Source organism: Lepisma saccharinum, chromosome 25 (assembly GCF_977018435.1).
Source record: "Lepisma saccharinum chromosome 25, izLepSacc3.1, whole genome shotgun sequence".
In the NCBI taxonomy this organism is placed as follows: domain Eukaryota; kingdom Metazoa; phylum Arthropoda; class Insecta; order Zygentoma; family Lepismatidae; genus Lepisma; species Lepisma saccharinum.
The window spans coordinates 53,798,565-53,812,587 of NC_139253.1; the positions used below are offsets into that span (position 1 = coordinate 53,798,565).

At 37.1% G+C, this 14,023-nt stretch overlaps 1 protein-coding gene across 3 annotated transcripts in view; it reads right to left on the reverse strand.

Annotated features, from left to right (window-relative positions):
• Positions 1-217: 217 nt before the first annotated feature.
• ASPP (Ankyrin-repeat, SH3-domain, and Proline-rich-region containing Protein) overlaps positions 218-14,023 on the reverse strand; it is a 343,639-nt gene continuing 329,833 nt past the window's right edge. For all 3 annotated transcript variants that reach the window (XM_083111931.1, XM_083111930.1, XM_083111928.1), the window contains 2 exons: positions 4,629-4,828; positions 218-2,478 (listed from right to left, as the gene is read on the reverse strand). In XM_083111931.1, the coding sequence (XP_082968057.1) occupies positions 2,446-2,478; positions 4,629-4,828 (233 nt within the window). In that variant the 3' untranslated portion in view covers positions 218-2,445. The remainder of the gene's footprint in view (positions 2,479-4,628; positions 4,829-14,023) is intronic.

Consider the following 14,023-nt stretch of genomic DNA (forward strand, 5'->3'; position numbering starts at 1 on the left):
TTGCACTGTTTATTTCTTAAAAATCCATTCTTGGTGCATGATCAACAATAATAATAGTCAATTACAATTTAAAATATCAGATCTGTTAAAACAAATTCACAAAAAGTTCACAGATGTATTGATATTTTTCACTACAAGCTTTGGAAATTTAGTAACTAGCTACAGCTCTGCTAGTACTGATTCCTGGTTTTGAACATTAAAACAAATAACTGTTGTAACATTCTTTATTTCAGAGTTGATAGGCAAAAACATAATTACAACACTAGCTTCTGCAACAATCTACGATTCCAGTGTAAGAATATACATTATCTATATATAAAAATATTGCAATATATAAATATTTTACAAGTAGGTTAGAAATTTAACTAAGGAGATATGTTACACAAGCACTGTGCAGTATTAACTAGTGGAATATTTACTACCACTGATTTTCATGTCTTACACTTTGCCAAATTTTCACATGCATCTTTCTACAGCATTTTTGCAAAAGTAAACAGCAATAACAAAAAGAAAAACAATAATAATTAAAGCCTTTGTAGGATAATAGGGAGTGTCTGTACACAATTATCCTAATGTTGTCTTCTTCCTATTAAGATATTTGTCTTTTTTACTCTTACATAAAAAGAAAAATATCATGTCACCACCTATTTTATAGGCACACATTTACAGTTGTTACTTGAAGAAAAAAGTGTATTTAAGTCAGAAAGGGGGAAAATACCCAACATTTTTTTTTTTAAATATTTTTGTACCAGTAAACAACATTGCACACTTGGATGTTACATATATGTGTCTCACACTGATACCTCATAAGCACATCTGTATTACATAATTTACATGCACTGATAATCATTTAGAACTTGGCTTCATTTAAATATTCTTCACAAATATTATTAATTAGCCAATCTTGTCCTACAGGAAAGTCATTTGTAGTGTCTGACAAAAAGCAATTAAAATACAGTGTGGTTATAAATTATTGAGCACATTTCAAGGATGAATAAAAAAGAACAAAGTAAAATACCAAATTTAGGTTTCTGTCCTAAATAGGCTATGTTGAACAGATTTACACACATGGTGAGTTGATTTACCTGGGTTTCTCATAAAAGTATCTCACTTGATCCATAATGCTTTCGGAGACTGATGTTCTGCAAGCACCTTTCCTATGTTCGACACTTCCTGTATCCTTAAATTGATTGATTGATTTGCTTTATTTTAGTTCGCTTTTTGTGCCACTTTTGGCTAATTTGCGAAGATGGGGATGAGTGATAAGATGAAATTGATGAATGGACACTCACAAACATACATACCCAGGCCAGGATTCGAACCTGGGACCCCTGGCATTGTAGCGTGGTGTGCTAACCACTCTGCCACGGGGGCCAGCTGTTTCCTTAAATTGCTTATACCAATGTTTTACGGAGTCCTATCTAGGAGGATTACACTTGCACTCTAAGCAAAAATGTCTTTGGACAGTTATGACAGAGTTGTTTTCATGAAACCAAACAATGTTGAACAGTAGCCATCTTGGTATTGTGATTCCCTACCTTGCCATCATGGTGCACATATGTTCGGTTGACGTTAATAGATACTCTTACTGCTGCTCTATCATTTGAAAAAAAAATTTAAAAAAAAAATTAAAAAAAAATTCATGTATCAAATGCGCTCAATAATTCATAACCAGCTATATTCATGTCAGAAAAAATATGTTCTTAATATTTGTTGCAAAATATTTGGATAAATAAAACAACCTATGGTAGATTGTTTAATAAAATCTCTTTAAAGCAACAGGTCATTTTTTAAAAAAAGTGCAGCAAGCTTTCCGGTTTGAAATTGCATTGTACACTCTCTCACACTCACGTTTTGCCTATACTAAAAAATACTTCATTTACTGGTACTTACAAAGAAGGAATTCTGATAAAAGGCATAAAACATGAAGGAAGATATAGGGTGCATATTCCTACGAATTATACTTGAAAGTTGAAATATTACACACATTGCAAATAAGAATACACATAGGAAGAACTATTCAGTTTTGAATTGAACGTTAAAACATCAATCATCTGCAGTAGTTAGAAGCCAATACATTTAACAATTTTTCAAAATATTGAAAGATGCATTAAATTTAGCCACTGAACACATGTCCCTCACAGTTCCACGAGAGCATATGACACGAAGGCACTAATTTTCACAATGATCAACATCATGTGAATTTCTGGATGGCATCATGACCTTAGGCTTTCCAAATTTCTCAAGCACACCTGGGCACTCCTGTAATTTGATCCCATTTTAGCCAGCTCCTGAAAGAATCACAGCTGCACCTTTATACCTCCAGGGTAGTTCTTAGCGAACTGTGTGTAGTCTACGTTCTTCACATTAAGTCCCGAATTTTCTAATACCCAAAGAGAAACTGAACTTTTCTGAAAAAGTCACTTCCTCACTGAAGCACCTGTGTCACTCCTTGTTGGGCTGGACTCGAGGATACAGCTGTTAAGTAAAAATTTCATGATTAATTCCAGTTAAAATCCTATATGTAAAAAAGTTAATTTAATTAAAGCATGATTTATGTTTTGTGCCAATATGAAATACGAGGGTGGATCATTAAGTATCGCACAACATTTTTTTAAAAAATCGTTTAATAGGTAAGACAACATAAATTATACACAATGAAACCACATCTTTTAGCTACTTTTCGAAATAGGAGTCAAGTCTTTCAACACATTTTTTCCATCGTGGCACTAGTTTCAATATACCCTGTTCATAGAACTCAGTCACTTTGGAATACAGCCATCTGTGCACAACCGATTGCACTTCTTTATCGGAATTGAAGCGTTGGTCACCTAGGAATATCGCATACCATACCGTAAGAAATGTTGGAACCATTCTGACAAGGTTCCCAGATGGATCCGCCGGTCGTAGAGAATTGCCTGCTCAATGGCTGTAACATTCCGTTCCGTTGCAGCTGTTACTGGTCGCCCGGAAGGTGAAGAGTCAACAAGGTTCACACGGCCTCCTTGAAAGAATGTGCACCACCTGGAGATGTTGCTACGGTCCAAACAGTCTTCCCCATACATGCCCAATATTTCCCTGTGAATTTCACTAGGGTCTTGTCCTTTCGCCCACAAAAAATGAACTACAGCTCTTTGCTCTTCACATGTTGATGACAATAACATGCACACCATCCTTGCTAAGTAGTTTATGCTTCTGCCCCAAGAGTTATACCTAATTGAACAAATGACGTCTCTAACAAGATCTTCAAACTATACGTCTGTAAAATTTCAACGTTCCAGCCACAATAACATCGCGGGGAAAAAAATGTCGTGCGATACTTAATGGTCCACCCTCGTATGTTCAATAATAAATACATATTACATACACTTTATTGCAAGAATACTGCCAAGGACTTTTTTTTTTTTTGCACAATATTTTAACCTCCGTGGACCTGAGGTGTCCTACACAAAATAACATTTTTTCTGTTGCACATATTTGAAACGTTTTGTTGTGAATGGCGTTCCCCTTCCCCCCAACCACTGTTTCCCTCCAAATGCTACCTCAGTTTGATAAACAACAAACGTGTCACTGCACAATGCAAAGGTAAATATTTATCCCAATAATAAAATGAAAAATTAATCAATGCTTGTGGTTACCATTATGATGTTGAAACATGCGTAAAATCATAGTTAAAAGTTCAGATATGTTTATGAAATCACCTGAACACAATAGCATGATTTCATATCCTATTGGATACATCTGGTCTTTGCGTTTTTGTTTAAGTCCACTTTATGCACAGATAGACTAATCGGGACTGGACGTACAGTTTAAAGTGAGATCTGAACTTCTACGTAATCAAGGGGTTCTGGGTTTGAGGCTCAAAGTGACCATATTACCACTATAACAATTGTTAGTAAATGAATTATTTCAAATTTTCTAGGCATCATAAGTAATGTCCTTTTTCACTTTTTTGGGTTTTCTTACAGATATATTTTTTTTCCCCCTCTGCAAACACCCAGTTATCATCAGTACTATTGGCTTTGTGGGAGTGCAAAAGTATATCAGAATATGCAACACAATCAATAGTATCAAGTTTAACAACTAAAGTTTTTGCTAGGGTTGGATCATTATGGAAATGTTTCCAAAAGTCCACATAAAACAGTTATTGATAATAACCAATATCCTACTGATACAATTTAAAATTGCAAGTCCCACCATCAAGCACTGAAATGGATTATTCACCCTCCTACACAATCATAAACAAAAGTGTCTTTGACATCATCCCTTCCATCCATTCAGGTCGGCTCACAGGAAGCTTGTTTCACTCTACCCTTTCCCACCATGTGCGAGTACCATGCACAGGACACACAATTCAATAGGTTCTTTTGTTGTTGTTCAACTGTCATGTATATAACCAAATGATTTACAAAACAAAGGAGCATCAATTAATTACACCTATTTGTTCATTATAAAAATAACAACAATGCAGAATTTTACACTAACCAAATTTGTAGAAATATCATATTCATAATTATTATTGATAATTTTACTGATAAACTGGTATGCCTACATTAGCTGATACTACAGTACTGATTAATCTGCCCACCATTTTTTAAAAAGGGAAGCACGTGAGAGAATAAACTTACCCCGAGAAGATTACGTGGTATGTATCCTTCCTGATCATTACACTGTGACCACCACCACTCCCGTTCAAATTCATCTCCTTTCCTTAAAACCACCAACTTATCACCATCCTTGAAGCTGAGTTCATCAGGATTTTGAGCTTCATAGTCGTAAACAGCATATACTGCACCACTGTTTAAAATGCCTAGCTTCTCCTGTACACCTAATGAGAAAAGTTAGAAATCAGAATAAAATAATTGTGTAAAATTATATATAAAAAATATAAATTGAATAATGAATAAAGTTTTCTCGATTGCTTGCTTAAAATACTAGCTACAAAGTTTGTTTACAGTATTTCTAATTAAAAGCTACTAATATTCTCTCTGGACTACTGATATGATCCTCCACCATTCCTCTCCAATAAAGCAAAACTTAAAAACTAACTTCAAATTCATTAATTTCATTTTCAATTAACATTTCTCTTTCAAGAGTCAATCTTTGCTTTAGTGAAAAGAAGCTATAAAGTAAAAAAAAAAAATAATGCAGAAAATATATGAAAATATATTAGCATATAGGAACAGGGTACAAACACTGAAGACACCAGATTTATTCAAGAATGTCTCAATGATATTCCACACATCAAGTTGCTTTTACAAAAAAAGAACGAGTCTATATCAAATTCATAATGGCTTCTAATTTATAAAAACTTAGGATGTTTAAGGTAAAATAATATAATTAGAGAGCAAGGCTGATGCTCCCTGCAATTTTGCTATGAAAACAATTATCTTTCATTGATAGCAGCAATGTACGTATTTTCCTATGTTCACTTTAAACAAAACAATTCCAGAGGCAAAAAGGTTTACTTTGCAAAATAAAAAAAATATTAATGTAATGTTTTTATGGAAGGGATGCAACAAAACTTTTGCCCCTTGTCAACAACTTGTAGAGCTCATGACCTCTGTTGGAAAAATAAATCCTGTACATCAAAATTATGTGTATGTAAGGAAAGAATCTTGAGGATCTGGTTTCATCTTTCTACTTTATGTGAGGGTAATGAAACATGTAACAAATAATATACCTAGCAAGTCTCTGCCCTAGATTACTAAATTTCAATTGCACAAATATTTCACAAATAAAGTTTCATATTGCAAATTGGATTGTTTTTTCAATGAATTTCAAAGGACAACTGCCTTCTTTAATTTAATTGAAGATATGGCATCTGGGACAATGAATATGTTTTCATGCATTTGTTTATCACAGTGCTAAATGAAGCACCCACACAAACATTGTACCCACCAGTTTTGGCCAACAGAGATGCAAAGGTTCGAGAATATGGCAGTGGCGTTAGTTATATACAAGTCTTTTCTGCATCGTGAAAATTCCGTTTCGTGTTTCTTGGTTATAATACCATTTATGTGATTGCTTCAATTTTCAAACAAGACCTGGATTTCAATCTCTTCTTCATGGCCAATGGAACTTCTATTTCAATATGAAATTAACTGACATTCTTTGCAGTCTACCAGGAATTGAACATGGGACCTGTTGGTTAAAAGGTGGTGGTTTTATGCGAACAGAGGGGTCCCATTCCAGAATCTGATTGAAACTTCAACTTTTATTTTTCTTTTATAATTTCTTTAATTTTTATGATTCACAAGCCCTCATGAAAAAATATCCTGAGGTTTGTGCATCACATGTTATCCATTCTGTTTCACATGCCGTTTCCTTCCATTTATCTCCTTACTAAAAATGACTTCCATACTATAACCGATGTGCCAATCACAAATCCCCATCGGTCTTTCTACGTTTTCCCCCAAGATCTTAATTTTCTGCTCTCTGAGAAGAGACCCAGCTGCCTCGAGAAACCAGTGTTCGTTCCCATGAAGCCTCCCATATATCACCACCCCTACTTCAAGGTGAAGGAAACAGTGTGTCCAGCAATAAACTCCCATATCTGTCCCGTACAAATTCATCTAAACTCTGGCTCACGTCAAGATAATTTCAGCCCAGATGGAGCCTATCGAGATAATTTCGGCCGAGAAGGAGCTAATCACCTGGAACTTCAGGCATTTAAAATTTAAAAAACTTTCTTCCCTGCTTTAAACAAAGGAACCTCTGTTCGCGTGAAACCTTGCAGGTGGCCAGGCTCGGATTCTAGACAATCGCCCTACACATGGTGTTCTCCACGAGACGCATAACTTCCACAATCGCCGCCAACCCGTCTGGCTCACTGACGTCGAATTGACAAGAGTAAATAGCAGAGAATCTTGAACTCCAACCCTGCCAGAACATTTCTTTTCGTATATCTTCGCTTCGATGCAATTTCGACAGCAAAGGAAGGAATAACTTTACCGAAGTGTCCGAGTTGTGTGCAATAAAATTTGAGCTGAGAGTCATTAAAATTAATTAGAACAGATGCTTTTCATTCCTCGAGATCAGCTCTCAAACAAGGTGCTATTGTGTTTTTGTGCTACGCGAATATGGCCCCTATCACCCCCGTGCGTTACGATTATCGCCCCTACAAGCAGAAGTGACCACGTGTGGGCGGAGCAAAAAGTTCAACGACCAATAGAGAAGAGGAACAATTCTTCCGAGAACGAAGAGAAAAGAGGAAGTAAGAGCTTAACAGACACAGTTCGATATACACATTTCGATTTGGCAGTTCGACAGTCACTTTTTAGAGATACAGTTTTAGAACATTCACAGTTAAAACTTTCAGCACCTTTGTAGGTCAGAGAGAAACTGTTTTCTCTCTCTAGACCATGATTAAATTTCTAGCTTTGTGATTTCAACTTCTTTAACTTAACTGGTTAGATATGGTGCTCGAGACATAGCGTTTATGTACGTATAACGCCGACCATCAGCGGTCTGCGTTGCTCACTTGTTTAGACCCGGTGCATTGTGGGTCCGTGACAGTGTGTTTTTCTTATGGTGCCTCAGTAGGAGAGCGGAATTGTAAGTATGTATACAGTGGTGTATTAAATATTATGTCGTAATTTATTTCAGTGTCCAGTGTTCTGATTTCCGATTCCTAAATTCATGATAAAATCATGATAAATTTGGCTAGTAAACGAAGACCATTGTAGAAGGAACATCATCGTCCTCCTCCAATGGCCGAACCAGTGGCCGTTCACGCAATGTACATTTTGATTTCTCCTTACATTAGAACATCCATGCCTTATAAGTAACGTAACCTAGGTACGAACCCTAAACGCCCCCCTTAATTATTGCTATAAATGGCTTTTCCCGAACAGGGACTTGTTTACAAAGCCAAGTTGTCATTTGTTATGTACTGCTAAAATTCTAAATATTCTAAAATTTGCCCTAAATTTTAATAAAAGAAATCAGGACACTGTAATCGTTTCTTTTTGCAAGCCACGCGAGTGCACTAACCTCCGCTAAAACTAACATCAAACACTTGTCTGATATTTTTTTCTCTCTCTCTTTCTCTCTTGTAAATTTCGAATGCCCATAACCAGAAAAATGGCAATATCATTAGAAGAACTCAGGGACTCCATGAATGAAATAGTGAAGGCATTAGGGCTATTAAGAACAGATTTAACAGAAAAGATAGATGCAAGCAACACAAGTTTGAGCCAAAGAATAGACTCATTACAAAGGGGAAATGAGGAACTGGGAAACAGGATAGAGGCACAGATAAAGAAATGTGAAGTAACAAGAGGGAAAGTAGACCAGTTAGAGAAGAGGGTAGAGAAGTCAGAGGGAGAAAATAGAGAGTTGATTGTTAGAGAGGTACAGCAGGCAGAGGGTAGACTTAACAGGGAGGCTGTTAGCTACATGAACTCGTTAAGGGATGCCAGGGAACATGAGTTCAATACCTACAAGATCAGCTTTGAAGCGAAAAGTAAAAAAGAGCTTGACGTGATTAAGCGCAGAGTAGCTGGTATTGAAGACCTTAATAAGGAAGGGAATGATCAAGTGAATGCTAGGTTGGGTGAGTTAGAAAAGGGAAATAGCAAAATACTGAATAAGTTACAGAGCAGATTAGATAGAGTAGAGAACCTGTCTAAAAATGTAAAAGGGAAGAAAGATAATAGTGGGGAAATTGCCAAATTAGAACGGGCTATTGAAGACCTAGAGAAAAAATATGAGAGTAACCAGGGGGAGATTAGCCAGCTAAAGATAAAAAGGGAAAAACAGGCGGTTAAGCCTAAGGTTCAATCCCAAAGCACCCCTTATGCTTCCTCGGACTCGGACAGTGATTCCGGGGTAGAGCATAAGCCAAAGCCAAGGAAACGGACTGCCATCAGGTTTGGGGACCTAGAAAAACTCCCCAAATTCAGTGCTGCAAGACCTGAGTACCTAGCCTCTCAGTTCTTGGCAGACATTGAAGAGTCGTTTTGCTTGCTGGGTGTGCAGGAGGAGGATATTTTATCCTACCTGCCAAAGTTACTGACAGGGGTGGCCAAAAACTGGTACCTCCAAGTAAAGGGGAATTTTGATACCTATTCGGGGTTCAAGGCATTGTTTCTGTCCACGTATCAATCAGATACGTGGAAGTCAACGTACCTAGCCAAGGTAATGAATAGTAGGTATACTGACCATAGCAAAGGCTCCATGCTTTCCTATTTTTGGCAACAGGTCAACTTACTAAATAACATACAAACGGGCATGACGGACCAGCAAAAGACGGTCATCATAGCCAACCAGCTCCCCAACAAGGTTAAGGAAGCTCTCTTAATCCACCCCTACATTAGCCTAGAGATGGCAGCCGAGATTGTAGCCAGGTTAGACATAGTGTCCCAATCCAGTCAAAGGGAGGACCAAAGGAGGTTCCAACCCCAGTACCCCCAAAATAGACGCGAAAACTTTCAGGCTAGGCAGGTCAGGGTACGAAGACCTAGGTTCGAACCCAGTCCCCCACGAAGAACTGAAAATAACTTCCGTCGGGATAGCACTTGGGATAGCAACCCGCGACGCAACAACTCATACCGGGGCAGATCGAACACATACTCCGATAATCGTAACGGGGGAGGTAGTAGTTTCAGCTACCGTAACGGGAGAGGAAACTCCCCGGTACGTAGGAACAACAACCAGGCTAGCCAGGGTCGGGGTCCCACTTATGCACAAGTAGTGGCTGCGGATCGAACCCGAGCACCTGAACAAGGCTCCGCATTAAACCCAAACAGCCCTCCATTTAGAACTGGTAACCAGCCTACCAGATCTTTAAATGCTTAGGCTCCCCTCTTACAGAAGGTAGGCAAGGGGGAAGCTCCATTGATACCGATGACAGGGAAACACAATTAAAGCAACTGGTGAATGATGAAAATAAATATGAAATTTGTAGGGTTGATTTGAATTTTTATGAGGATTTTGAAGATAATGAGGAATATTATAGTGCTAAAAACCTTTCATTGCCAGTAAATATCAGGAACAAAGTAAAATGTAGTTCATTTGTTAATGTAAGTTTCAATAATAAAGAATATAAGGCACTTGTAGACTCGGGAGCAGAAATTTCTGTAATGGCTGAGAGTGTTTGGAGAGAAATAACAAGTGAAATTTCAAGACCTACCTTGCTTAATACTGATAATATAATGCTGATAGAGTACAGTGGGAAAAAGAGGCAAAAGTCGCTAGGGAAATTCATTACAGATGTGAATATTGGAGGTAAAATAGTAACCGTGCAATTTTTAATAGTCAGAGAACTACCAGCTAGAATTTTGATTGGGTTGGATTTACTTTTTGCACTAGAGGCTAAGCTAGACCTGAAGGAAAGAGAATTGTTATTAAACACAGAACAAGGAAGTAAAGTAGTACCATTGTTACCCCTACCACTTGCTGAAGGCACTCAGGATTTAGATAATCCTTGTAACCAGGTACACAAGCAAACTAGGTATACAGTACCAGTTGGGAATACTCATTGTAATACACAGGCCACATCCCAAGAACTTTTTCAAAAAGCACAAGATGCAGAAATCCTAAATCCTACAGAAAAGGATATACTTCTAGACACATTATTAGAATTTAATGATCTTTTTGATGACAAGCCTGGGTGTTGCAATAAGTATGTACATAAAATAGAAGTAGATACCACGGAACCTTTGGTAGCGAAGACTTATCCCATACCATATAACTATAAATCTCAAGTCAGGGAACACTTACAGAAACTTTTAGAGTGGGATATAATAGAAGTTAGTGAATCTTGTCACCTCAACCCCCTGGTGGTAATACCGAAATCTGATGGGTCGCTGCGCATTTGCACTGACATGCGTAATGTCAACTTGCACCAGAAATTGATTCAAACAAAGCCTATTAGGATAGATGAGGCTTTGCAAGGTTTTCAAGGCAAGAAGTACATAACCACCATAGACATGTTTTCAGGTTTTTACCAGATTTTGATTACGGAAGAGTCTAAACCACTTACAGCATTCAGTTTCGATGGAAAACTATACCAGTATAAAAGGTTAGTTTTTGGTTCTTCAAACGGAGTGCAAGCTTTTACTGAAGCTATGAATAGAACACTGGGGGATACACTTTCAGATAAGGTTATGATCTATGTAGATGATTTATGTATTAGGACAGAGACTTTCGAAGAGCACATAGAGCTCTTAAAAGAAGTATTTTTGAAGATTAGGGCTGCTAACATGACCATCAAACTGAAGAAAAGTTTCTTTTGCAAAGAAAAAATAAACTATTTAGGCCATACTATTGATCAGAAGGGGATTCACATAAATCAAGATAGGATACAGTCAATAGTTGAACTTCCTAGACCTAGAACTAGGAAACAACTACAGAAAATTTTAGGTGCTTTTGGTTGGTTGAGAAAATTCATTCCCAGTTATTCAGAAATCTGTAAACCACTAACTGACTTGCTTAAGAAAGACAAAAAGTGGGAGTGGGGTAGAAAAGAAGAAAATAGTTTCTTATCTATGAAAGATGCCATAGCCAGGGATGCTACATTACACCACCCTGACATGCAAAAGGAATTTTTCATACAGACAGATGCGAGTGGAATTGGCATAGGGGGATATCTATTTCAAATTGATAACGGGGAGCCTCGTGTCATCTATTATGTAAGTAGAACATTGAGACCATATGAAGAGAAGTACACCATCACTGAACTAGAGTGTTTGAGTATAATCTTTTGCATTTCTAAATTTAGACAATATGTAGCTGGTACTAAATTTACAGTCATTTGTGACCACCATGCTTTGCAGTGGCTAAACAGCTCAAAAAACTGGAATGCTAGGCTGACCAGGTGGTCTTTACAGTTGCAAGCCTACCAGTTTCAAGTACATTACTGCAAGGGCAAAGAAAATGGTCTGGCAGACCTGTTAAGCAGGACTTTTGAAAGTAAAGAAACCGAAAACTTACATATAAATGCCACAAGTGAACCGTTCCGTAACGAGATACTTGACTTTTCCGTTGAATTCCTAGCTGCGGAGCAACGGAAAGACCCCATACTTCTTCCTATCATACAGTTTTTGGATGGTACACACACAGAAAATTCAACCAGGTCTAGAAATTGGTTTAAGTTTTACAAAATTTTGCCAAATAACTTGCTAGTTACTACGGATTATCATTTTTTGAATGAATGGAAGCTATGCATACCAGAATCATTTGTACCAGTAGTTCTTAGAGCTTACCATGACAATTTAGGACATTTTGGGGTAGATAAAATGATGAGAAGGATTTTAAAACTGTATAATTGGAGAAATATGAGGAAAGATGTCAGATCTTATGTTGCAGACTGCATAACATGTCAAAGTACTAAAGATAACACACACCCACCTAGACAAACGCTATTAATGCACAGTATGGAAGGTAGAGATATTGTTTTGTTCATAGATATTCAGGGCCCATTACCAAAGGGTAAGAGAGGTGAAAGATTTTTACTAACTATTCAAAATGCAAAAACTAGGTTTTTAACCGCATACACATTACATAACAGTACTACCGACAGCATACTACGGAAGCTAATTGATATCTATTTTTTACATTTCGGGATCCCAAATTTAATAGTGAGTGACAACGGAGTCCAGTTCAAGGCAAATAAATATGTACAGTCATTAGCGTCTCTAGGCATAAAGGTTGCTTACACCCCGGTATACAAACCAAGCAGTAACCTAGTAGAGAGGATACACAAAGATTTGAACCGGCTTATGCGAGTAGTCTGTGAAGGCGCGCATAATGCTTGGCCAGAGCATGTCACCGAAGTTGTTAACTTGTTGAATGGAAGTGTCAACCATTCCACTGGTTTTGCACCAATAGAGCTTCAATTAAATTATCCCATTGACAATGCAGTAAAAACACACTTTGATTTGCCAGCTGGTGAAGAGATGAACTGGGAACATAAGCTGTACATGGCTAATATTAATACAACGGGTGAAAGAAACAAAAGAAACACCAGGATAAATGCACAATTGTCCCAAAGGCAAAATGTCTCTGTAGGTAACTTAATCTTTTTGAAAACACACTTTCTTAGTAGCTTATTAGATGCCATAACCAGGAAATACTGCAATACCTTCTCCGGTCCTTATTACTGCTACCAGGAGGAGAGAGTTGATGTGTTCACGCTGTTGGACTGCTGTACCGGCCAGATGGTAACCAATCAGCATGTGGAGAACATGAAGCTATGGCACTGTACCGAAGGTAAAAGGACATTGTACCTCAGGATGTTGAAGGGTAAGAGACCAGATCTTTTTCCACAGGATGTTAATGATACACATGTTACATAACACACATACTTTTCTAAGGGAAGTCCTCTTAAAGGACTGGAGGCTGGGAGACTTTTTTACACTTGATTCTCAGGATGGCGTAAATAGAATCTTGTTCTTTACTTCTCCTTCAACCTTAAAATTGGTTCTTAAAAACAATATTTGGCTTATCTTTCATTTTCCAAACTAAAAGCATTACGCTGTTAAATAAGGCACTTAAAATGAATTTTCAGCATAAAAGCTACAATTTTTGTAACAAATTCTTACACTTAGAACTTAATAATAACAATTAAACTATAAATTACTTAAATATAAAGAGTTAAGCTTGTATTGCTTCATAAAATTGAGCTACTGTGACATAGAAATCCAAATTTTGTCTGAACTAGTACCTTTGCGGAGAACTTGAATTTTAAATCAGCCATAAAATGCTTAATTACAGTCGGATCTTTATGAAAACTAATTACTGAAGTCATAAATAGGCTACCCTTGAAGGAAATTACAAAAAATCAACCAGGACTTGCATAATTTTATTTTTAATTATCCAGTTTTTATACGAAGGTGTCGTATCGGAGGCTCGTAAACCGAGAAACTTCGAATTTATGTAAAAATCTTACTTTTATTTCAGGATATTTACTTCGAACTTGTTTAATTATTTAATATAAGTGTTATAGAAGTTTTGCAACCAACTACCATTTAAAGTTAGTGAAAATCAGTGTTGCCAGCTAATTTTTTAGAAAATTTTT